The following is a 27,285-nucleotide window of genomic DNA, read 5'->3' as shown; positions in this document are numbered from 1 at the left end:
GAAAGTCCATTGCATTCCTATATACTAACAATGAAATCTCAGAAAAAGAAATACAAAAAACAATTCCTTTTGCAATTGCAGCAAAAAGAATAAAATACCTAGGAATAAACTTAACCAAGGATGTGAAGGACCTATATGCTGAAAACTATAAGACATTTTTGAAAGAAATTGAAGAAGACACAAAGAAATGGAAAGATATTCCGTGCTCATGGATTGGAAGAATCAACATAGTTAAAATGGCCATATTACCCAAAGCAATATGTAGATTTAATGCAATCCCCATCAAAATCCCAATGGCATTTGTTAAAGAACTAGAACAAAAAATAATCAGATTTGTTTGGAACTACAAAAGACCCCAAATAGCCAAAGCAATCTTAAGAAAAAAGAACAATACTGGAAGTATCACACTCCCTGACTTTAACTTGTACTACAGCGCTCCAATAATCAAAACAGCATGGTATTGGCAGAAAAACAGACACATAGACCAATGGAATAGAATTGAGAACCCAAATAAAACCACATAAACATGGACAGATAGTTTTTGACAAAGAGGCTAAAAACATACAATGGATGAAAGACAGCCTCTTCAATAAATGGTGCTGGGAGAATTGGATAGCCACGTGCAAAAGAATGAAACTGGATTGTTATCTGTCACCATGTACCAAAATTAATTCAAAATGGATCAAAGACTTAAGCATAAGACTTGACACAATAAACTGTATAGAAAAAAACATAGGTACCAAACTTATGGACCTTGGGTTCAAAGAGCATCTTATGAATTTGACTCCAAAGGCAATGGAAGGAAAAGCTAAAATAAATGAATGGGACTATATGAAACTTAAAAGCTTCTGCACAGCAAAAGAAACCATCGACAAAATAAAGAGGCAACCAACTGAATGGGAGAAGATTTTTGCAAACAGTGCTCCGATAAGGGGCTAATATCCAAAATATACAAGGAACTCATGAAACTCAACAACAAAAAACAAACAACCCAATGGAAAAATGGGCAGAGGACCTGAAGAGACATTTCTCCAAAGAGGACATACAAATGGCAAATAGACATATGAAAAAATGCTCAACATCACTAATCATCAGAGAAATGCAAATCAAAAAACCACAATGAGATATCACCTCACCCCAGTCAGAATGGCTATTATCAACAAGACAAAGAGTAACAAGTGTTGGAGAGGCTGTGGAGAAAAAGGAACCCTCATACACTGTTGGTGGGAATGCAGACTGGTGCAGCCGTTATGGAAGGCAGTGTGGAGGTTCCTCAAAAAATTACAAATAGAATTACCATATGACCCAACAATCCCTCTCCTGGGTATCTACCCCAAAAAAATGAAAACATTTATACATAAAGACACGTGTGCTCCAATGTTCATTGCAGCTTTGTTTACGGTGGCCAAGACATGGAAACAACCAAAATGTCGTTCGATAGATGAATGGATAAAGAAGTTGTGATATATGTACACAATGGAATACTATTTGGCGGTAAGAAAAGATGATATAGGAACATTTGTGACAACATGGATGGATCTTGAGAGTGTAATGCTGAGCGAAATAAGTCAGACAGAAAAAGCAGAGAGCCACATGATTTCACTGATATGTGGTATATAAACCAAAAACAACAAATGAACAAGACAAACAAATGAGAAACAAAAACTCATCGACACAGACAATAGTTTAGTGGTTACCAGAGGGTAAGGGGGGTGGGGGGTGGGAGATGAGGGTAAGGGGGATCAAATATATGGTGATGGAAGGAGAACGGACTCTGGGTGGTGAATACACAGTGGGATTTATAGATGATGTAATACAGAATTGTACACCTGAAATCCATGTAATTTCACTAACAATTGTCACCCCAATAAGTTAAAACACACACACACACACACACACACACACACACACACACGTTTTGTACTTCGCTAAAGAAAAATTTATTTTGAATAGTAAAGAAGCATTCTTTTGTAAAAATAGAAAAATGCTCTTTAAACGTCTGAATGACATTTAAAGTAAACCTTAATCCCACAAATGAACATAAAGTTAGTTATCAACTGTGCTAATCCAGGTCATCTGAGAAGCAGATGCCAAGACAGAGTTGAACATGAAACAATTTTATTAGGAGAGACACCTGTTAAGAGAAAATGGAGAGACTGCTAAGCAAGATAGAGAGAGATGTCAGTCCGTGATGCAAGTCTGACCCCACGTGAATGACAGAGGGAAGGAAGGATGGGGGCAAGTTATGTGCCGAAGGTTGCACAGCTTGGGGTGGATCTGATTCTTGAACCCAGGGAATCTGTTCCCTGGGTTCCGTGGTAATATATTAACCACTTACATTATTTAAGAATTTACTCTACTCCAGAAGACATACATGCCCTGCTATTGTTTAGTTGAACCCAATCTAGTTTCAGAAATCCAATCATATCACATATATTGCATATTATTTCACAATTGGGCACTGTGAGGTACCTATTGGCTAACACTTAATATTTTACTATCTACTCCCATATTAAAACTGAATATAAGCACTCTCTAAACACTCCAACATAAATCCCAACAAAAATTCTTATATATTGCTTAGCCCCCAAAGTACACATTTTTTCCTTTAATATTCTGACTTGAAAGAGTAGAGTCCAAAGTTTCATTACAGCTCACCTATTGGAAAATTATTTCAAGTTCATAGTTTGGGGCTTCCAGAAAGGTAGCATCTTACATACCTCTTTTTTAAAATTGAGAAAGTAGTTGGATTGGTCAACATGAAAAATCTCAAGGGCTGACCTTCTTAAGTTGTAACGCCGCAGGTGAATCTCTCGAAGTTGAGAATGAGGCCACTTGAAATCAAAGCCTACTCCTTAAAACAGAAGAAATCTTGAGACTGATGCACCATACAAAACTACTTGTGCTATGCAAAAAAACCTCCTAGTTCCTGACAAAAACAGCACACTTAGGGAAAAGCAGTTCAATTTCTGTATCATAAAAACCATTTCTTAAATTTACTATTTAAATCATTTCTCTTGAAACTATTTTAAAACTCTACAGCTATTCTCTTTCCTTCCCATTAGAAGAGAGAATAATTCTGAAAACTATATCTTAGAAACATTTTTCCTTTTCTCTTATGTTGACATATTAGATTTAAATATCCTTTTATTTTCAGATAAAGGATTAGGTAAGAATCCTATGGAAAAAAGTGTATATACAAATAAAATTAAGATGTATTTTATAACTTAAGTTTATAGCAATCCCTTCTAGCCATACCTTTTAAAAACACTGATAACAAAAGCATTCTCTTCAATACATTGCTAAATAATAAATTTAATCCCATACTGTCTTTCCATTTCACCTTTTACATAATAAAATATAATTCCACAGTCCTATCATATTGCTTTTTTTCTCATTAATGATTGACAAACTGGATACTTAACTATAAAACAACAGAAATTATTCCCCCAGAACTCCTCACCATCTTCTTTTTCAATGCTGCCATCATAGAAATAAATGTGTTGAGTAGTGATTTCTAATCTGCCAGGAATTCTGTCAATTATTGTAATGAGTTCACAGTCTACAGACAACACCAATTTTTCTTTTTGATCCTGTTCTTTCTTCTCATCACTGTAAAAAACAACCAAACAAACAACAAACATCCAACAATGTATTGTGTGTAAATGGAAAAGAATGCCATATTTAAATACATATATCATGTCTGTAAAGTTAGTAACCAATAAAGAGTATTTGCATTATCTACAAAAACTATCCCATTGAATCTTTGTCCAAATAATCTTACCACACAATAACTGTTTCAAAAAAAAATGTTTTACATATTAATTGTGTATGACTCATTAAAACAAACATAGTGAATCTTTAATACTATTGGCCAGTTCAAAGACGTCAGTTCAAATATGCAGCAATACTTGTAATGTAGTTTTAGTTATATTTGGGAGACATGAATTGACCCAGGGAATATATGAACTTGTGAATAAAGGACTGCATCATTAGTGGTTTCATAAATAATTATTAGAAGTGCTAATTATGACTGATTCTTAAACTGTAAAATGAGATTTTTCGAGAGCAACTCAAACTAGAGCATCATCATTATATCCACAGACAATGGAACTAGAGATAATACTAAGCACTGCCAATCCCATACCTTACTTAAAGTAAAGTCATTTGGTTGACTATAGAATTTATATTTATCGAAGGGACTAATTGGAATGGGACAGTCTTCAGGTAGTCCAGGTGACTTTTACCTGCCAGGTATAGAAATGGGGACTACTGCTACTCACAGAGAATTATTTAAGTGAATCCTTCAAGCTAGCTACTCTCTGGTGCTAGATGTTGCACATCTGTCTCATTTCCAGAATAACAATTATTAAGTCTAATTTTGTTTCCAATGGATTTTTTTTTTTTCTTTTTGTAAAGATTTTATTAGGGAAGGGGCAAAGGACTTTATTGGGGAACAGTGTGTACTTCCAGGACTTTTTCCCAAGTCAAGTTGTTGTCCCTTCAATCTTAGTTGTTCAGTCTTAGCTGTGGAGGGTGCAGCTCAGCTCCAGGTCCAGTTGCCGTTGTTAGCTGCAAGGGGCGCAGACCATCATCCCTTGCGGAAGTCGAACTGGCAACTTTGTGGTTGAGAGCACGTGCTCCAAACAACTGAGCCATCCGGGAGCTCTGCGGCAGCTCAGCTCAAGGTGCCATGTTCAATCTTAGTTGCAGGGGGCAGAGCCCACCATCCCTTACGGGGCTCGAGGAATTGAACTGGCAACCTTGTGGTTGAAAGCCCACTGGCCCATGTAGGAATCGAACCGGCAGCCTTTGGAGTTAGTAGCATGGAGCTCCAACCGCCTGAGCCACCGGGCCGGCCCGAAATCTATGTAATTTTACTAACAATTGTCACCCCAATAAATTAAAAAAAAAAAAATTACATGAACAAAAATCCTGCTTATGCCAACAAAGGACATTGAACCTGATCAATTTGTAATATTAAAATAAGTTCCAAACAAATATATTTCCCATATGTCGTTTATAATTCACACAAAGTGATGCTCATAAATTCTGTATTTGAGACTTAGCTACTCATTCTTGGCTGAATATGAAGCTTTGCAAACATAAAAAGGAAAAGTCAGGGCAGATGTGTAAATCACCAAATTTGAATGCATTCCCTAAGCAACACGCAGATCCATTGTCAAAGAGTGGCAATCTTACTGCATCAAGAGATTTAAACTTAGACACAAACTAATCACTGGCTGACCATTAAGCTATGCAGACCTAGAGGCACCTTCTAGTAGGCCAGGCTTTAAAAATAAAATACAACAAAAACCCAGTGAGTACAGGTATCACTTGCAAGACACTGCCGGTAGAACAGATTCCATAGAATTAGTCTAGGAAAGTCACTAAACCAAACAAACAAAACTATAACAATAACAAGCACCACTGAGGGAGGGGATCAGAAACCAGAGTGACTACAATTTATATCTAATATGTAATTTTCACAAAAAGTATGCAATGTACAAAAAAACAATAAAGTATGGGTGATACACACAAAAACAGTAAAAAGAAAACTATCTCTGGGGGGCCCCAGATGTTCAACCTAGTAGATAAAGACTTCAAAGTAGCTATCATAAATATACTAAAAGAACTAAAGGAAACTATGTTTAAAGACTGTTTTATGGTAATAAAGTCTAGTCAAATAAAGATTATCAAAAAGAGATGAAAATATATACAGTTTTAAAAAGGAACCAAATGGAAAATTCTGGAATCAAAAAGTACAATAACTAAATGAAAAATTCACCAGAAGGACTCAACAGCATATTTTAACTTGCAGAAGAAGCAGGGCTCTTGAAGATAGTGGGATGATATATTTAAAACACTGAAAGGAAAAAACTGTCAATGAAGCATTCAAAAGAAATTATCCAATCTGAAGAATATGAGAAAAAAGACTCAAGCACAACAAAAGATCCTCAGAGGGTTACCATCAAGCTAAATAATATATGTGCGAATGAAGTCCTAGTAATACAGGACAGAGAAATGGGCCAAAAATATATCTGAAGAAATAACAGATGACAACTTACCAAATACGAAAAAAAAATTGATACATCCACGAAGCTCAATGAACGCCAAGCAAAAAAAACACAAAGATATCTATACATGAACATAAAGCCAAGGTGTTGAAAGCCAAGGACAAAAAAGAATTACCCAAAAGCACCACAATACAGGATACCATAGTAAGATTCACAGCACACTTTTCACCAGAAACAATGAAAGCCAGAAGGTAGTGGGATGATATATTTAAAACACTGAAAGGAAAAAACTGTCAATGAAGAATTCTATAATCCAACAAGACTATCCTTCAAAAAAGAACGCAATTATGGTGAGAAAACTAGATAATCACATGCAAAAGAATAAATATGGGTGCCTACATCATGCCATACACAAAAATTAACTCAAAATAAATCAAAGACCTAAATGTGAGAGATAAAATATAAAACTCTTATACAAAAATAGATAAATGGGACTTGGGACTTCATCAAAATTTAAAACTTTTGTGCATCAAAGGATACCAACAACAAAGAAAAAAACCATTCACTGGGAGAAAAAACTTTTAAATCATATATCTGATAAGGGATTTCTATCTAGAATATACAAAGAAGCCTTACAACTCAATAATTAAGATACAACCCAATTTAAAAATGGACAAAGAATATGCATAAGGATTTCTCAAAAAAAGACATATAAATGGCCAACAAATACATGTAAAGATGCACAACATCATTAGTCATTAGGAAAATGTAAAGTAAAAACCTGAGATACCACTTCAAATCTTCTAAGATGGTATAATACATTTAAACAAAAACACAGAGAATAACAAAAGTTGGGATGGATGTAGAGAAATTAAGTTCACACATTATTCAGAGTAATGTAAAATTGTGTAGTCATCGTGAAAACAGTTTCACAATTCCTCAAAGAATTATACAAAAAATTACCATATGATCAGCCAGTCCACTCCTCAGTATATATCCAAGATAACTTAAAACATATTGACACAAACCTTTGTACATGAATATTCAAGGTAGTATTAAGCACAATAATCAAAAAGTAGGAACAACTTAAATGTCCACCAACTAATGAATAGATAAACAAAAAGATATCCAACAATGGGATATTATTTGGCCATAAAAGGGAATGAAGTACTGTTATACGCTACTACATACATGAATCTTGGAAACATTATACTGAATGAAATAAGCCAGATACAAAAGGCCACACACATATTGTAAAAAATATATAAAATCTTGAAAATAGGCAAATCCATAGAGAGAGAAAGCCAATTAGTGGCTGCCAGGGAATGTGGGGAGGGGAAAATTGAGACTGACTACTAAAAGGTACAAGATTTCCTTTTGGGGTGATGGAAATGTTCTGGAACAAGATAGTGGTGATGTTGCACAACTATGGGTATATACTGAAAACCAATGAATTGTACACTTAAAAAAACTAAATTTTGTTATGTAAATCTCAATTTTCAAAAAATGTATCTCAATTTTTTAAAAAGCAATCAAAAATGCAGGGAAAGACTTCCACAGATAACAAAGCCTGGGAGAATTTGTGGCTATCAGACCTTCCTTACAAGAAATAGTAAAAGAAGTCCCTCATGACTGCTCAAAGGAAATGACACCAGATAATAATCTGAATGTATACAAAGAAAAAGAAATAAAGTGTATTAAGTATGGTAATTATGTAGCAAATATAAAAGAAAGTATAGTTATACAGTTTTTCTCTTTTCTTCCCTTAACTGATTTAAAGACCAGTGCATAAAATAGTAACTATAAAACTGTACTGTGAGCTTAAAATATGTAAAGATCTAATATTTATGATAACAGTAACATAAAGAAGAGATGAGTAAATGAAAATACATTTGCTTACGGGAAATTTTAAACTAAAATTCAAAATTTAAAAATATATCTAAGGCTATTCAAGTTATGTATTTCTTCCTGAGGGAGATCTGATAATTTGTATCTTTTAAGGAATTTGTCTATTTGAATTGAGTTCTCAAATTTATTGGCATGAATTTGTCATTAGTATTTCTTTTTCACCATTTTAATATTTGTAGTGTTATCTCCTCTTTCATTCCTTGTAGTCACACAACAGCCTAGCCAACTGTCCCCCCGTGTCTTTCCTTAAGGAAAGAAGAGTCTGTGAGACTGTGTCTTTCTGGGTTTTTGTTCCATCCTTATGTTTACACCTTATGTCTCTCTGTCTGGTCCCCAAAAGATGGTTTGCAGCCAAAGACGGGTAAGATATCTCACGGGAGATACAACCTAAGCCAGGCGGAACCGAGTGGGGACCCCCAATGAGCTGCCTTAGAAAAATATGGGACGGGGCCTTGTTTATCCTTCCCCCTGCCTGGGAAAAGCTGTTGCCCGCTCTGCCTTTTCCCTGGCACCTGTTTGTGAGAGAAGTTACAAAAACAATAAAGGTGAGTTCTCTCCACAAAAACAATAAAGGCCAGTTCTCTCCACTTAGCTCAACGGAACTGTTACAAAATAAGAGAGTTGACCCTGAGAAGGTACATACCTTAATTAGGACATTGTGGGACCTTGTGTTTCAGCTGTTGACTGACAAAGGCTGATTGAGATAAATATTTTTCTGTTATGACGTGTGAGTTTCAGAGACCGGGTAAGAAACAATGTTGCTTTCTCTTGTTTTTGCATACCTATTCAATAAAAACCCCCAGTCGGCCATATTCTGGGCTCCAGTCCTCTGAGACTGAGAGACCCCTGGCCCTCGGAGAGACTTAACTGTATTAAGTCTCTGTTTGTTTCTTTCTAAAAAACTTAACCCAAACCGCCCCTTCTCGCACCCTCACTGCCCGTGTTGTGCTGTCGCGCTGGACGCGACAATTCCTGACACTGGCAATTTATAGTTCTTCTTTCGTTCCCTACCAGTCTGGCTAGAGGTTAACTATTTTGTTATCTGTTTTTTTAATAAATAGCTTTAGTTTTCATTGATCTTTATCTTTGTGTTTTGTTTTTCTCTTTCATGAATTTCTGCTTTTATTTTTATAATTTCTTCCTGTTGCTTATGAGTGTTTATTTCATGCTATACTTTCTATACACACAGATTTAGCTACATCCATAATTTGATGTTATGTTTTCATTATCATTTAACTCAAATACTTTCTAATTTCAAGGGCCAGCTCCAAGTTATCACAGTTCTAAGAAGCCTTCCTCAATAATTTAAATTAACACTGACAGACTTAACAGCTGCAATAGCATTACTGGTTAGATCCTGGAAATATATAGTATTAAAATTTCAAGCAAAACTCTTCCACAATTTTACAATCCCATTTCTCAAACAAAATAATTTTAAATTCTTTCAAATACATATACATACATATTTACTCTGGCTGTTATTTCCTCTTCAGGAAGATCTAATTTATCCTCCTCCATATCACTAACTTTTACTTGTTTCACTACTTCCAAAAGCAATGACTCACTGGAAGGCTGTGAGTGTTGGACACCTGTTTAAACACAAAATATCTATTAAACACAAAGTTAAAAAAAAATCACATTATAGCTCTTCTATAATTTCTGACTGCTAATTATATGACAATAATGCATATTACAAGTAGAGAAGGTATTTCGCTCTCTTGATTTGTTTCATGTCATCAACTGTATTGGCCAATGTATTAAGGCAACTTGAAAAAGTAAGATTTAAAAATTGGTCCTCATTTTCTCCATAACTTAGTCACTGAATACAAGGTGTACAGGTGGCTCTGGTAAAGTAACTATAATACACACATGAATGGCCAACGACTCTTAACAATCAATATTTTGGGGTATTTCACAGACCTCTCTTCAAAAAACAAGAAATGCCAAGTCAGAAGGTTAGAAAAGAATGACTTCCTAAAGAATTGTCGAAACTCTTGAGTAAAATCGGTTTTGAAATACATCTAGGCTATGTAATTTTAAGCACTTTTTTCTAGAAAAAAATCACATTGGGCCATCTAAGATACTAAGTATCTAGAGTTCTGTAAGAACACAAACGAAAGGCCTAAAGAGTTGCTAAGAATTTTAAATATATTTAACATTAGCATCAGACTTGGATAAGCAAAAGGCCAAGGGAAAAGGACCATCGTTCACTGCAGCATAATGGATATAAGGGCCAACATATTTCACATGAACCGTAGTATAGTTTTATGGTTTTAGATTATATTTTTGTTTGAAAAATTACAATCAATTGAAACAGAAGGTCATATTAGATTTAGGCCAAAGGTAACAGCATTTAACATATACAACCGTTTAAATATCAACTCTAAAAGGTCACCCTTTCTTCCTGAGTAAATAATTTTGAAACAATTAATAAAAACAATAACCAACCCCAACAACATCCTCACTATCTTCATCAAATAATTAAATAGTGATTGGAACTCACCTAGATTATCTCTCAAGGCACTAGCTTCATCATGGGTTTTGAAGTTATAATTCGGCACCAATTTAAGTCTCATGCGGGAATAATTTTCTACATTAGCTAGTTTCCAGTGAATTGGATTTTGTTTCCTATGAACATTTATAAGTAAACAAGTAAAATTATTTAGCTTACAGTTACAAAGACTGAAATAGAGTAAGAAAGTATCAGGTACTTAACATTTGTTTAACACCATTTTATAAAAACATCCACATTCAGTATCTCATTTGACCCAAACAACCTTGATAGAAAACCAATCTTAGTATGGGTAGCTACAGTTTATACATGAGGTATCTAAGACAGGCTAAATTATTTGTCCAATATACCATGTGAAGTACAAGTGGCAGGAATAAGATTTGAAAATAAATATTCAGACTTATAGCTTCCTATCTTTTAATGTTTCAATGTTATGTAGAAGTTCTTAACAAGCTATACGAGTTTATTTCAAACACAATTGTCAAAATAAAATAATTTTACTACAAATAAAGATAACATAATTGCAAATGGATCAAAGTTTTAAATATAAGAATTCAAACTCGTAAAACAAAAGATGGGGTAAATATTCATAACATTAGATTTCGGAATAGTTTCTTAGATAAAACATCAAAAATACAAGCAAAAGAAATAAATAAATTAGACTTCAAAATATAAAAGTTTTGTGCACCAAAAACCACTATCAATAAAGTGAAAAGACAACCTGCATATTTACAAATAGTATAACTAATAAAGGTCTATTATTGAGACTATAAAAAGAACTCTTACAATGCAACCATAAATGGTCAAACAATCCAATTTAAAAACAGGCAAAGGACTTGAACAGACATTTCTCCAAAGATATTCAACTGGCCATTAAGTACATGAAAAGATGCTCAATGTCATTAGTCATTAGGGAAATATATCAAAATCATAAGATACCACTTTACATCCACTAGGATGGTCATAATTTTAAAAAATTGGAAAATGGCAAGTGCTGGTAAGGTTGTGGAGAACTGGAATCCTCAATCATTGCTAATGGGAATGTAAAATGGTACAGCTGCTATGAAAAACAGTTCAGCAATTCCTCATTAAGTTACACGTAGAATTACTATATGACCCAGCAATTCTGCTTATAGATATATACAAGATAATTAAAAACAGATGTTGAAACAAACACTTGTCCACAAATGTTCATAGCAGTACTATTCACAATAGCCACAAGGAAAACAACCCAAATAAATAGTCATTACCTGATGAATGAACAGGACAATGGAATATTATTCGGCCATAAAAAGGAAAGAAGTACTGATGTATGCTAAGTGAAAGAAGCCAGACACAAAAGGCCACATGCTGTATGATTCCATTTATATGAAAATATCCAGAATAGGCAAATCCATCAAGTCAGAAAGCAGATTTGTGGTGGCAAGGGATTGGGGGAAGGGAATAACATGCAGTGATGGCTTAATGGGTCCAGGGTTTCTTTCAGATGTGATGAAAATATTCTGAAGCTGGACAGTGGTGATGATTACACAATGTTATGAATGTTCTTAATGCCACTGAATTGTACATTTTTAAATGGTTAAAATTTTATATTATGTGTATTTTACCACAATAAAAAAGGACTGTAAAAAAATCTAATATAACATAACACAACATAGTATTATTCAGCAAAACAGAGTGACTTAGGATCAAGTAAAAAAAAAAAAAAACTAAATATTCAAACACAAAGTATCACTAACCGTAGCTCATAGAGGTAGTAAGACACAAGTAAACTGACTCAAAACAAACTCTATATCATACGGTGAAAGGAAAGAAAATAAATCCATGGTGAAAAACATATATACACAAAGCTCTAAAAATACCAGATCTATAATTCACAAAAGACAATCAAATTAATTAAAAGCAATCTTTTGCAAATTTTTGTTTTCTTAGGGACAAGGAGATAAGTACAAGTCTCTGTTTGTAAGGAGGTAAGTTTGGGAGAGAAACATACAAACCACACCACAATTCAGAAAGTGAAGAACTCTAATGGTAGAGATGAAAACCAATTCAGGTATGTGGCTTGATTACTATTATCATCAACACCCCTAATTTGTAGGTGAGATAACCGAGGCTGAGGAATGGCTACTTTCCTAAGTCATACAGCTTATAAATGTCAGAGATGGGACTTGAATCCAGGACCTCTTACTCTACCCTTGCTCTAACATTGGGGTCCTACTTTTTTTTTTTTTTGATCTTCTTTCTCAGGGACAAAAACTGTCAATTCCAGATCTTGGGTATGGCTGGATTTCTGCTTCCAGATTGATGCTAACTGTGGACTTCCTGCTTACTGCCAGAGTCTTTTGCCACTGGGCTTCAACTTACTAACAAAACTTACTACATGCTTCTGGCATCTGTCAATGAATTGACACGATTCTTCATTCTCTTGAAACCAGAAAGCCAATTGGTAGACCTCCCATGGCAGCTGGGCATCCCAGTGACTCCTGCCAGATGGACCTTCTCTTTCTTATGCTAGAGCTAAGATGCAGGCCGCATGATGGTTTCTTCTTCAGCACCAGGTCCAGGGACAGCTCCAATACATTTTGCACTGGGAAATACCACTCACTGTTCATCTGAAATAGCTTTCAGGTACTGTGATATAATAGTCAATTTTATATATTTGGTTGTAGGTGAAGGAAGCAAAACTCATACTGCCATAAGCACACAAGATATCTATTAGCTTTCATAAACTGCAAGTCTAGGAGTGCATTTGGTCTGGTTGGATCTAGAGGCTTTTAAATAAAGTCACCAGAATCACTCTCCCACCTTTTAGACTGGCTCCTCCAAATGACGGGTGAGACGGCCACCCACAGTCTGAGACTCACATTCTGTTAGTTTAGTGATCCTCAAAGACACAATATTCCCTGACAGCACCAGCAGCAAGGTCTCAGGGAAGAGTGGTTGCCTGACTTGAATCTGTGACACTTTTGTGATGAGATGGGTGAAAGGGGCTACATCAGAGTGGGTTCCTCACAAAAGGAGGGGCTTTAGTGGTGCTAGAGAGACAAAAATAACAGGAGTTCCCTGCACCTGGCATCCTCAGGGGAACTCTTACAACCCACAAATAATCTGAAGCTCGTTCTGGGGTAAAACCATCATTCCCCTTGGCACTGCCTGAACTCAGTTTCCCAGAAAAGCCAGCTAAAGACCCAGATTATAGTTCACCTACTTCCTCACCGTCCTTTTCCCAACAAATAGGTCCCAGGGACACATATGCAATCTGGGCCCAAGAATAGCCTGGGGTGCCTGAAAATCTCCCAGGATTGATATGTAAATAAAACCCTAGCACTGAGTCCAGGTAACATTTGTAACCTTATCTTTACTATGCCTATAGTGTAGCCTATTCTGTAATGGCTTCACAGAATATGTAGTTAATGAGTACTTTTAAAGAAAAAAATCTGAATGGGATAAAACAGGAACTTTATTAATACAAACAATAAAATGCTGTGATTTCATTTGATCCATCAGTGAGGAACTTCATGTTTCATTGTGCAAGACACTAGTTTTTTTTTTAATGTTTTTGTCCCTCTACCATTTTTGCATCCCCCAATTCCCCCCTTTGGCAACCATCACCTTCTTCTCTATATCTATGTGTCGTTTCTATGTTGTTTTGTTTAATCATTTGTTCTGTTTTTGTTTTTTTTTGATTCCCCATATAAGTGAAATTATATGGTATTTGTCTTTCTCTGTATGACTTATTTCATTTAGCATAACACCCTCAAGGTCCATCCACATTGTTGCAAATGGCAAGATTTCATTTTTTCATATTGCTGAATAATGTTCTATTGTGTATATATATATTATGCATAATATATACACATATAATTACATATAATATGTATATAATATATATATATACAATAGAACGTTATATACACATATACATATGTATATATGTATACATATATATATACACCACATCTTCTTTAACCATTCATCTATTGATGGACATCTAGGCTGCTTTCATATCTTGGCTATTACCAGTAATGCTGCAAAGAACATAGGGACGCATGTATCTTTTTGAATCAGTGATTTTGGTTTTTTTGGATAAACATCCAGAAGTGAAACTGCTGGACTGTATGGCAGTTCTATTTTTAATTTTTCAGGAAACTGCAAAACTGTTTTGCATAGTGGCTGCACTAATTTACAATCCTACAAACAGTGCACAAGAGCTCCCTTTTTTCCACATCCTCATCAACACTTATTGTTTGTTGATTTATTGATGACAGCCACTCTCTCAGGTGTGAGGTGGTATCTCATTATGGTTTTAATTTGCATTCCACTGATGATTAGTGACATTGAGCATCTTTTCATATATCTGTTGGCCATCTGTATGTACTCTTCGGAGAGAGATCTATTTAGGTCCTCTGCCCATTTTTTAATTGGCATGTTTGTTTTTTTGGTGTTAAGTTATAGGAGTTCCTTACATATTTTTTTTTTATGTATTACAGTTAAAACAATACACAGATTCAATGCAATCCCTATTAAAATGCCAACGTCATTCTTTTCAGAATTAAAACAACTAATCCTACAATTTACATGGATACACAAAAGACTCTCAATAGCCAAAGAAATTTTGAGAAAATACAAAGTGGAAGGTATCACACTCTCTGACATCAAATATATTATAAAGCTACAATAATCAAAACAGCAAGGTACTTGCATAAAAACAGATATATAGATCAATGAAATAGCCCAGAAATAAACCCTTGCTTATATGGTCAATTAATCTACCACAAAGGAGACAAGGATATATAATGGGGTAACGACAATCTGTTCAATAAGTAGTGTTGGGAAAAAAATGCAAAAAAATGAAATTGGACCACTTTCCTATACCATAGACAAAAATAAACTCAAAATGGACAGAGACTTAAATATAAGACTCAAAACCATAAAACTCCTAGAAGAAAACATCGCTCTTAGCATTATCTTTTTAGACATATCTCCTTGGACAAGGGAGACGAAAGCAAAAATAAACAAATGGGACTACATCAAATTAAAAAGTGTTTGCACAGTGAAGGAAACCATCAACAAAACGAAAGACAACCTACCGTATCCGAGAAGATATTCGCAAATGATATATCTGACAAGGGATTAATATCCAAAATATGTAAGGAACTTAGTTTCACTTGAATTTTAAAATTCATATGCTTTTTAACATTCATTTTGCAGCTGAATGAATATGTGGTTCGTGATTATAATCTCTGCCAATAATTTCTGTCCTCCATTGTTTGTTTTCCAAAGGTCATCACAGGTAACAGTTAAGTGTGTTTCTTTTTTATCTTAATCTCTACTTTTTATATACCTTGATGATATCCTATATAGTATTTTGAATCTTTCTAAAATTTTAATATGATTGCATTAGCATTTTTCCATGTCTTTAAAAACTGTAAACCTAATTCTAATGGAGGCATAATATTCCAGAGAAAAGATGTACAACTTCATGATTCATTTTCAAGAAAAAATAAAGGTATCCCCCCTTTACCCATTTCTCCCACCTCTCATTCTTTAATATACTGATTTTTATTTTGGATTGGAGAAGCCATTGGCTTAAGAAGTTCTAGACCAGAGTTCTAAAGAAAAAAAGAAGTATTTAATAAATGATATACTTCTACCTTTCAGCCCAAGGTCCCCTTTCACAGGTAAGATAAAGCTGTAGTGCCTTCCAGCGTCTCAGAGTGGCTAACTGTTGACTGCTAAGTTGTTTAAGCATATTATTATACCTCAAGTTCTCTTGGCGTGCTTTTCGATTAAAGGGCTCCACAAAAAACTCCTGGAAGAAACAACAATAAATAATGTCACTGAATTATACATTTACAGATATATTTTAAATTTTAAAACTTTGACCCAATAAAATCATGTAGTAAAATAAAGAAGCTGATAACCAACAGGATTTTCTTATTCTATTATTTTTCTTTAATGAAGCATGCTATGATTTTAGCTATAATCCATTTGTATTTTTTTAAAACTTAAGAAAATAGCTGAGCAACAAGAAGTCTATATTAAGAAATACACATGTATTTTTATTAGGTCTTCTTTAATTTGTTTCATCAGTGTTTTGTAGTTTTTAGCATACAGATCATGCTCATGCTTTGTTAAGCCAATATCTAAGTATTTCACTTTTTTAGAGTTACTGTAAATAGTATTTTTTAAAATTTCCGTTTACAACTGTTCATTGCTTAATACACAGGAATGTGATCAAATTTTGTATATTGATCTTGTATCCTGCAATGGTGCTAAACTCATTAATTATAGGACATTTTTCGTAGATTCCTTAGAATTTTCTACCTAATCATGTTATCTGCAAATAGTTTTATTTCTTCCTTCCCAATGTAAAAGCTTTTTATTTCTTTTTCTATTCTTACTGCATTTCTTAGAACTTATAGAAGCAATAGTGACTAGAAATGATGAGTGGACATTCCTGTCTAGTTCTCTATCTTACAGAAAAGCAGTCAGTTTTTCACCTGTAAGTATCAAATTAGCTGTAGGACTTTTGTAGAAATATAGGTAGCTTTCTATTCCTAGTTTGCTGCGAGCTTTAAAAAATGAATGTTGAATTTTGTTAAATACTTTTCTGCATCTACTGATAAGATCATGTAGTTTTTCTTGATAAGTCTATTAATGCGGTCCATTATACAATTACCAAATGTTGAACCAGACGTATATTCCCAAGATAAACTCTACCTGGTTGTGATGTATAACTTTTTTATATATTATTGGATTTTGTTTGCACATATGTTCCTCAGGGATTTTGGTATGCAGTTTTCTTGCACTATTTTTGTATGGTTTCAATATGAGGGTAATACTGCCTTCATATAATGAGTATGAGTTGGGAAATGATTCCACTTTTCTATTTTCTGAAGATTTTCATTTAATTTCTCCATTAAACGTTTGGTAACATATGCCAATGAAACAACCTGGACCTTTAGTTTTTCCCTTTTGGACGGTTTTTAACTATAAACTCAATTTCTTTAATAGAGGACTATCCAGGTTATCTATTTTACTATCTAATTATTTTTGAAAATTAGTATTTGTCAAGAAATTGATCCATTGCAGTTAAGTCATCTTATTAATGCGCACAGATTGGTTTGAGTTGTCCTTTATTATCATGCTGATGTCTGCAGTGTCATTGGTGATACCTCCCCTTTCATTCCTGGCATTAGTAATTTTTTACTTTTCTTTTTTTGCTTTGTCAATCTGGCTAGAAATTTATCAATTTTACTGGTATTTTGAAGAACTAGATTTTGGTTTGAATGATTTTCTCTATTGTTTTTCTGCTTTCAATTTCACTGACTGCTACTCTTTAATAGTTTCTTATTTAGAAACTAATTTAGATTAGTTTAGATTTCTTTTTCTAGTTTCTTAAGGTGGAGACTTAAATTATTAATTTTAGGCCTTTTTTCCTTTCTAATATAAATATTTCATGCTATAAATTTCCCTCTAAGCACTGATTTATACCCAGACTCCTCAGAGATAGCTATCAGCTTAATAAACTATTTAAATAATCACTATATATAGAACATTTTGATATTAAATTTTTGTTACTGGTCAATGTTTTTCTTCCAATTCTGAAATACTTTTCAGATAAACAATAGAAAATACTATTTGTTTTCAACATTCAGAATTGTTATTACTCTATTTGAATGTTAAATCCTTAAAATCAACCTTAAAAAACTAGATACTTAAAGCATTTAACAATTTTTACCTGAAACTTGAGTTTGCTTTCTCCTCCTTCCCGGTCTCTTTTATGCATATTCACCATTAAGGCTTCATAACAATCCTTCCAATAAAGTGCCATGTTCTCATGACCATCAAAAAATGTATGGGCTTCATACTGCTTCATATAAGGTACAATCTTATAAAAAACAAAACAAAACATATATATATATATATATATATATATATATATATATATATATGTAATTTAATATATACTTCTACAAAAGTAACTTAGTAGAAAAATACCACTGAAAAGATAAAACATCAAAACATCATCTATATATCACATCGTGTGTTCACCACCCAGAGTCAGTTCTCCTTCCATCACCATATATTTGATCCCTTTTACCCTCATCTACCAACCGCCTCCCCCAGATCCTCTGGTAACCACTAAACTATTGTCTGTGTCTATTACTTTTTGTTTCTTCATTTATTAAAAATTTTTTTAAAAAATATAAAACTTACATATTTTCCAATGTAAACTTGCCATTCATTTGAACTGCAATATTCTTGAAAATCTTCAAAAAAGGAGGAGCTACCATTGGTAAAAGGTAAAGAAGGCAGGTGCAAAGCCATGAAAAGAAGCTCATAAATTTTGGAAACCAGGGTGCGGACAAGGGGAATCAGAAATGAATAGATTTCTGTCTGTTCCTTGATTGATTGACTTAGAACATGTTCCAGCTTCCCTAAAATGTAACATGCTTCTTCTTGATTTTCAATCACTTTGGTCTGAAGAAGGGTGTTTAGCTTAGCTGATGCCATCGCACAAACCTGGAGAAAACAAGTGAGAAAGAGCAGAATAAAGCAGACATTTAGTGATAGCAGTTCTCTGGCTCTTCTTGAATTTTTTTTTTAAAGAAATTATAAAAGTAACACGTTTAATTTGAAATATACAGAAAAGTTACGGTGCATAACTAATTAATCCCAACATCCAGCTCACTCTTTTTTACCGTCTGCAAGGATAGGGGGATGATTTCATCTCTAGTTCCAATAGGTCCTAAAGGTTATAAATAAGCCTAACAATGTGTCAACCCCTTGCTACAATGACTAGTTTGGGTAACTCATTTTTCAGTCAACTCACGTCATTGTCACAATGATTCATTCAGGGATAGCCTTATTAGTGCACGTTCAGAACATTTATATAATCACTGTCAAGAACTATGAATGGTCCCAGAATTTACCTTACCTCCAAGCTAACAGTTAGCCTACCATAGTTTCATAGATACTGGCAGAAAACACGAGACTCCTGGGTCAGAGACAAAAATCTATGGCATCAGCAATAGCCAGAACGTCAGCGTTTACAGTGATTCCCCAAATTGCAATTCCCATGGTGAGAGATGAACAGGACTTGATGCCTGCACACACAGTGGCTGCATTACAGAAGAGGAACCCCGAGCATAGGAAACCCAAATCTTTTATATTGGCAGTAAGCATGCTTGAACTTTTCTGGGAAGGAGACATTATTATTATTATACAGGACAGGCAAAAAACCTGAAGTGCTGTGAGAATAGCAAATAAATATAACTGGAGCCTTGAGTGAATCATGCTTTAAAAACTCATCTTAACTATGGAATTTTCAATTATATGAACCAATGAATCTTAACTAAGTTAGTTTGAGTTGATATTTTTGTTATTTGGAATCAAAAGTATTCTGGCACATAAAGGACAGATACATAGCAGACCCAAGTCCTTGACCAAACCTCTAACTACCCTTGAAGTTTCCAAAGAAAACACATATTCAGGACACAAACCCATACACAAACACAAATACATACATAACTCTGTATTACGATTAAGCTTTGGCCTTAAACTCCAACATACAAAGGCAAATTAGGTCACAAAGGGGCCTCAGAGAAAGGGGCCTTAGAGAAAGATCTAAGCCTTAAAACAATAGCAAGACAAAAGATATAAAGTGCCTACTCTCCTTTAATTCTATATCCTAATTTTGGATCTTATTTTTAAAATAAAGAAAAGCAAGAGAAAAATAATAAAGTATTAGAAGCTGACATCACTTCAAGAATGCATCTGTGCCAAAAACTGGTCTGAGCTGTATGCACAGGTCTTTGCAAGCCAAGACAACAAAGAAGAGACCTCAGGCACTGTTTCCACGCAAGCCTTAAAGAAGCAAACAGCATTGGAGGAAATAATCTCAATAATGGGTCAAAACTTTAACTTTTCTACTTTTAACTTTAGCTTCTACTAATGAAGTTTCTCTACCCTCTCAGATTGTTCCCAAATTCCTTCACTTTAGTCTTCAATTGTGAATAAAGGAGATTAATTCTAACAGAGGCCAACAAATGTAAGAAAAAAAGTCTATCTTCTCAAAATCTAGGAACTGTCAATACTAATATTCTGGTTTCTTTGCTATATGTTTTTAAAAATACTGTTTATTAAAAAACAACATTCAGTGCTTTGCTTTTAACTTATTAGTATCATGGTATTAAATAAACTATGTTTATGTGAAAGTAATAAAGATACTTTTAATAAATACAAAATAATTTACTTGACCACTGCCTTAATTTCGGATACAAACACACACTATACACACATAAATATGATAACACCCCCATCCCATCATGAAGAGTACTGTAGTAGGGTCACCTGAGAAAATACAAAAAATACTGATGCCCCAATTCTCCCTTTCTGATTTAATTACCATGGCAATGCCCCACACAGGTATTTATAAAAGCTCCTCTAGTCCATGTGCAAGCAGTGATGAGAATCACCACTGGTGGAGCTAAGACAACAGGAGGAGTAGGGACCCAGACAAAATGGAGGCCATATACTGCATCTAAATCAATAGAACATATCTAAAGAACTACCCAGTCCCACTTTAGAGACAACCTGGGAAATCTTGGAGTTTATGTAAAACTTCCTAATACTTAAATACTGGTGGATAAGCTAATATGCATGTGCCAAACAGAATAAGTTTGCTAGCCAGATTCGTTTTGTAGGCAGCTCTATTTAAACCTCTTTAAGGGAAGAGGGTCCTTTCCTAGCTTTTAACATGCACAACCTCAAAGATATATGCTTTTATTTCTAAAACAATGAAATTAAACAACTAGCTAGTGAGAAATGTTTTAGATCACTGACTACTGGTAGATAGGATCATTGTTATCTGTCGGTGTGTGTTCATTTAACTGGTACTTAGAAAGCCCTACCACAGGACAGGAATTGGATATTTAATGCTGAACAAATTAAACAAATAGACATTTTATTTAGTGAAATTTCATCAAGGAGAAAAATACCAACAGTGACAATGAGTGGGACAAAATAGAGTCCCAGTATCTAAAATAAAAAATAAATAACTACCCAGCCGCTGACTGCAACTGTTTTAATAGCCATCAAGCTAACGTTAATGAAAAACCGAAAAACCTATCCTCATTCTACTTCTAGGTAGAGAAGAAGACTATGACAATGAACATCTGTGTACTACCTTAGCTTTAGAGTAAAATTACTAAATGAAGAGTATAATAATTTCTTTTAACGTTCTTAGCTTATATATCTTCAAATTGCATTTAAAAGGCTGTACAATTCAATTGTCCACCATCCATGAATCACAATGCCCATTTTCTTGTTTAACAGCTTTTCAGCATTTTCCATGTTTTCTATAACGAACATGTGTTACTTATAAGACTCTCAAAAAACTGTCTTTAAAAAGTTAGTAACATGGGGAAATGAGTTTGATATAATTGTGAGAAAGAAAAAGAACACAAAAATCATCAAAATATATGCGTGATGCTCTGAACAACAGGGTTGCTGGTTGGATTCACCCATGGGCCAGTGAGCTGCGCCCACCGCAACTAGATAGACGACAATAAGCTGCTGCTGAGCTTCCGGAGGGGCACCCTGATGGCTCAGTTGGTTAGAGTGCGAGCTCTTAGCAACAAGGTTGCTGGTTCAATTCCAGCATGGGATGGTGGGCTGCGCCCCCTGCAACTGAAGATTGAAAACGGCAACTGGACCTGGAGCTGAACTGTGCCCTCCACAACAAGATTGAAGGACAACGACTTGGAGCTGATGGGCCCTGGAGAAACACACTGTTCCCCAATAAAATTTAAAGAAACAAATTAAACTTCCCTAAGAAATTCTTTAAAAAAAATTTTTTTTTAATTTAAAATAGAAATAATAAATATTCCTTGGGTCCATATTTTGTTTCTCTTTATCTTGGAAACCTAGCATAATGCTAATATTTTTTTGGTATTCAGTAAGTGTTTGATGAATAAAAAAATATAAAATAGAATGTAAAACTGGATTAGTAAATTAGTAAAGTAACAAAAAAAGATTCTGAAAGGAATAACTTAAAAAATAATTTTCCTACAAATGCAAGCCCTAAACTGCACACGTATAAATAGTCTATGCAAGCAGGATAGTGCCTCACTGCATTAAATATAGATGATATGAGTAATGCCTTCTAATATAAGCTATCTATAAATTCTTTAAAAGGAAATTTTAAAATTACACTGAGTCATAAATATCAGGAAGAAATAAATACCTGCCTCTTAAGCTTCTTTCTAATCTCACAAAACTGAAACTAGGGTGAATTCGTAGATATTTTTCGAACTAATAAAAAAATTATAATACTGAAAACTTATTATCATTTAGTTATCACACAAATAATTTCTATGCTGCATGCAAGTATAGAAAATAATATAAAAGAATTGACAAACCTGTAAATTACCCCTTGCAATAAATCCTAGAAGCAACTGGATTTGCATTTGAGAGAGTTTTACCCATACTGGGCCTTCTGAATACCAAACTGACAGACAGTCGAAGAGCATCATCATATCCTCTAAAAGCTATCACAAAAGAAACATTAAAAAAGAAATCAGTTATTTAATCTACTGATGATGAGTTTTCCCCACAGTAATACAAATTATAAATATTTCAAAACTAGTTCAGTGTACAGCTGGTAAAAGCCAAAAGAATGATCCTAGTAATAGCTAACAAAATCTGTGACTATCACATCTTATCCATGGTTTACTGCATCTGATTAAATATTAGTATATTAGTGCTCTGCTATGTTCATTGCAGCATTAGTCACAGTGGCGAAGACATGGAAACAACCAAAGTGTCCTTCAATAGATGATTGGATAAAGATGTGGTACATATATACAGTAGAATGTTACTTAACCATAAGAAAAGATGAAATACTGCCGTTTGCAACAACATGGATGGATCTTGAGATTATCAGGCTAAGTGGAGTAAGTCCGACACACAAAATTGAGAAACATTATTTCATTCGTATGTGGGATATAAAAACTGAAAGCCACAACTAACAAGACAAACAAACAAGCAAAAACTCAAAGGCACAGAAAACAGTTTAAGTGGTTACCAGAGGGTAAGAGGGGAGAGGCGGGTAAAAGACTGTAAAAGGGGTCAAATATATGGTGATGGAAGGAGAAAGGAGAACTGACTCTGGGTGGTGAACACACAACGCAATATATAGATGATGTATTATAGAACTGTACACTTAAAACCTATATAATTTTATTAACCAATGTCACCCCAATAAGTCTAATAAAAAAGAAAATATATAGATATATAGCTATAGCTCTCTCGCTCGCGTGCTCTCTCTCTCTCTCTCTCTCTCTCTCTCTCTCTCTCTCTATATATATATATATATATATTTGAAAAAAGGTGGTACAAAACTTCTTTCTTTATTAAATAATGTCTTTCACTGCCAAAGAAATCATTTCAAAGAGATATTACTGCACCTTCTCAGTCCACATGTTTGAATTAACTAGTCCCTCTGACTGCAGAAAGTCCTGTATGATCAGCATGAGTCGGAAAGCATTTTCAGCAGTTACTGGATTAGTTTTTGCTTCTCTGTTTTCTGTGACTGCCCATTCTAACATCTTCTGTAGCAAACTAAAGGTAAAATAAAGTCCTCTTAAAATCATTTTAAGTTTGGAATAAAAGTAGGATAGGAAAAAAAAACAGTTATTTATTAATAGGATTGTATCTCCAAAGATATACTCTCACTGCCAGGTATCATAAAACATTTGGATAGAATTTAATTAATTAATTAATTTATTTATTTTTACTCTTTTTTTAATAGAATTTTGTAACAATGAAGCAACATTTGGAGTACCTATTTTTAATATACCTGTTGACTATAAAAAAGTTATGAAAATAATTCACATTCCAGTCTCTATGACATAACTTAAAAGTTTCTTTAAAGCTGAAATTGGAGAGGTTAGAAAAGAAAGCCTTATTATGCCTTACAGGGGGTCTAACTCTGTAGAAAAACAAAGAAGTAATGCTTTCCTAGTCTGCTATTATTACAGTGTTCTATCATATATAGGGAACTCAATGCTTTAGAAAAGTAATTTTCATGAAAACACTATTCCCTTCCTTTAGCATCGAAACACTGAAATTTGGACAAGACTGTAAAACATAACACACCAAGTGCTTAGATACTGCAGAAAACAATGTAAACAACAAAGAATATGTAATCACTTAAAACCCAAATTAATTTAAGATTTAAATCTCCTTTTCTCTCTCTATACCCAGTGAACACTGAAAAAATGTTTAATAACAAATATTATTTTAGACTCCTGCCCACTCCAAAAGGAGAGAAGTCACCAAGTGAATGCTTACATTTGTTTTATCTCATCTGATGGTCGAAGTAGCTCACTGGATATTCCTGATTTAGTTAGTGCCGAAAACACTTGTCCTCGTTCAATCCAGGTATCATCATCAGACTTTTCTAGTCCTTTACACATTATATAGTTCAAAATATCTGTCAGTAACTGAAGAAGCTCCTCCTCACATTTCTATAAAAAATGTAAATATTAAATCACTGGAGGGAGAGTGTTAAAAGCACATAGTAAGAAGATCGATCACATATACTGATTGTAATCCTTGAACACATTATTCAAGTGTCTGGATGAACCTGGAACTTTACTAAGTAGGTCCTAGAGATACTAAGATGAATAAAACATTGGCTTTGCTCGCAAGACATTCATAATTTAGTAACATAGGCTTCTAATGTCTTAGATGACACTAACAACATGAATATAATAAGAAATTGTTAACAATTACACATTTCTAAGGATTAGAAGTATATAATAGACATATAAAAACAGCTTTTTTGGACTTATTTGGACAAATAAATACTTTACCTCTTGGCTTTCAAGTAAAGAGAAGTCATCACTAAAGCCTGTATCACTTGTGATGCTGCTTTCTTTGTCAGACTGCACAGAAAATGATTTAGTAGACTCTATTGGAGATGGTGTGCTAGGCAAGCTGTCTGGCATTTGACTTCCACTATCACTCAGTTCACATGAGTCAATTCCACTCAGATCTAAACTCAAATGTGAAGGGTTATTGTGCCAGAATTCTTGATTCTCTGATTTGAAAGACAATTCTCCCACAGAGCTATCTTCTTGAAATAATGGTATATTTGAATCTAGAGAGTGTCTATCCTCCAAGCTCCACTGATCTGAAGACACGTTAGCTGAGGCAAAAGAGTTGATTTTTTCATCATCTGTCTTTTCATCGAAGCTCCTCTTAGTGTCTTCAGCTGATATATTTTTATCATTGTCTTTCACTAAGACAGCCCTATTGTGCTTATGAACAGTATTTCCATTTTCAAAGTCTGCTTTTAAAAAAAGCCTAACTAAAGTGTCCTGCCAACCCACTTGTTGAGATATTTGATGTGCTGCATCTGGCTGGGACTGTAAAATCTGTAAAATCTGCAAGGAGATTAAGAACACAAAAATTTGTCAAAAAGTACACAGTGCTTTACATCAAAAATAATTTATTTTCAGTTATTTTTCTGATAAAGGAACTTAATAAGAAACTTTCAGAGGGTATACTTTCAAAAGACTATATTCTTAACTAGATTAGAAACTATTAGGAGAGCAGACATTGTGTTTGTAATTAATCTGCATAAAACTCATTGTGTAGAGTAAGGATGTACTCCAATAATTGCTAAGATAAAAAAAGGAAAAAAAGATAAATTATCCTCCACATGTCAACACACTCATGTTAATTTAATTTAGTCATAGAGAAAATATAAATAGAATGAAAATATATTTAAGATATGATAAAGTTATATCCACTCAACTAAACACCTTCCATGAGTTTATCACATTTGTTCAGCAAATATTGAACATCTACTATGTGCCACAGTTCTGGCTCCAGGGTTAGGGAAGTAAACAGGACACACAAGACACTTTGGTAGAATCTAGGTGCCCCAAGAATAATGTTTTCCCATTTCATTTTTTTTTCCAGGTGAAGTTAATGGATGCCTTTAGAAAACCGTTTTTTCTATTAACTCTATCTTGTACAAACAGAACACAAACTAAACTTTAATTCCAAAAAACTAATTCCAATAAAACGGATGCTGCTATTTAGCAAGAATAAGAAACTGAAATGAAAGAGTATCCACTGACATGGCAATGTGTATGATCTCCGCTATACAACTGACTTCACATTTCTTTAGAAAAAAAACAAGTTCTCAAACACTGTCAGAAATTCAGTTAAGATCTTTTAAGACATTAACATAAAGCCTATAAACTTCTATGTAGATGAAAAGAACTTTGGCTCCCAGTGTTTAGAGTATAATATCTCTTCTATCAGAATTTCTAACTGTGACAAGTTTCATAGCAGGAGATGAATAATGTTGGTAGGGACTTCAACATTAATACACTGATGCTGATATAGAAATTAATGAGTCACAATGACATAGGAAGTTTATTTCTTCACTAATGCTATCAATCAGGGATCTCCCATTACTCTACAGGTGCAGAATACCAATTCTTTTTCCTTCCAGATGAAGCTTTGCTTGACAAAGAAACTTTTCTTGATTTCATTACTTTCAATTTTCCATAAAACAAGACATACTAATCTGTACTTAATATACACATAATGGATAAAAACTAGGGTGCACTGGCAGCTGTTTCCAACTGCACATTGAAAGGAAAGGATCAATTTGCATGAGTTGCTTCAAGGACAATATGGCAAAATCCATCAAAATGTAAAACGTGAATACCCTGTGACACAGCAATTCCATTTCATGGATTATGTACTCCAGATGTATTACCACAAATAGGTAAAGATATATATTTAAAAAATGTTCTT

At 34.0% G+C, this 27,285-nt stretch overlaps 1 protein-coding gene across 7 annotated transcripts in view; it reads right to left on the bottom strand.

The window, feature by feature from the left end:
• Positions 1 to 27,285, bottom strand: part of NBEAL1 (neurobeachin like 1) — a 150,306-nt gene that overhangs the window by 44,240 nt on the left and 78,781 nt on the right. For 6 of the 7 annotated variants that reach the window (XM_088794483.1, XM_088794487.1, XM_088794482.1 and 3 more), the window contains 11 exons: positions 25,323 to 25,895; positions 24,799 to 24,974; positions 23,913 to 24,066; positions 22,866 to 22,994; positions 18,661 to 18,966; positions 18,182 to 18,331; positions 16,092 to 16,249; positions 10,429 to 10,553; positions 9,388 to 9,514; positions 3,464 to 3,612; positions 2,721 to 2,854 (listed from right to left, as the gene is read on the bottom strand). In XM_088794483.1, coding sequence (XP_088650609.1) covers positions 2,721 to 2,854; positions 3,464 to 3,612; positions 9,388 to 9,514; positions 10,429 to 10,553; positions 16,092 to 16,249; positions 18,182 to 18,331; positions 18,661 to 18,966; positions 22,866 to 22,994; positions 23,913 to 24,066; positions 24,799 to 24,974; positions 25,323 to 25,895 — 2,181 coding nt within the window. The remainder of the gene's footprint in view (positions 1 to 2,720; positions 2,855 to 3,463; positions 3,613 to 9,387; positions 9,515 to 10,428; positions 10,554 to 16,091; positions 16,250 to 18,181; positions 18,332 to 18,660; positions 18,967 to 22,865; positions 22,995 to 23,912; positions 24,067 to 24,798; positions 24,975 to 25,322; positions 25,896 to 27,285) is intronic. The other variant, XM_088794488.1, reaches the window with a different exon arrangement.

This window comes from Rhinolophus sinicus, chromosome 17 (assembly GCF_057876585.1).
Source record: "Rhinolophus sinicus isolate RSI-liver-muscle chromosome 17, RSI-T2T, whole genome shotgun sequence".
Classification (NCBI taxonomy): domain Eukaryota; kingdom Metazoa; phylum Chordata; class Mammalia; order Chiroptera; family Rhinolophidae; genus Rhinolophus; species Rhinolophus sinicus.
The sequence above is the reverse complement of the archived record's forward strand: the minus strand, read 5'-3'. Positions and strand labels throughout refer to the sequence as shown.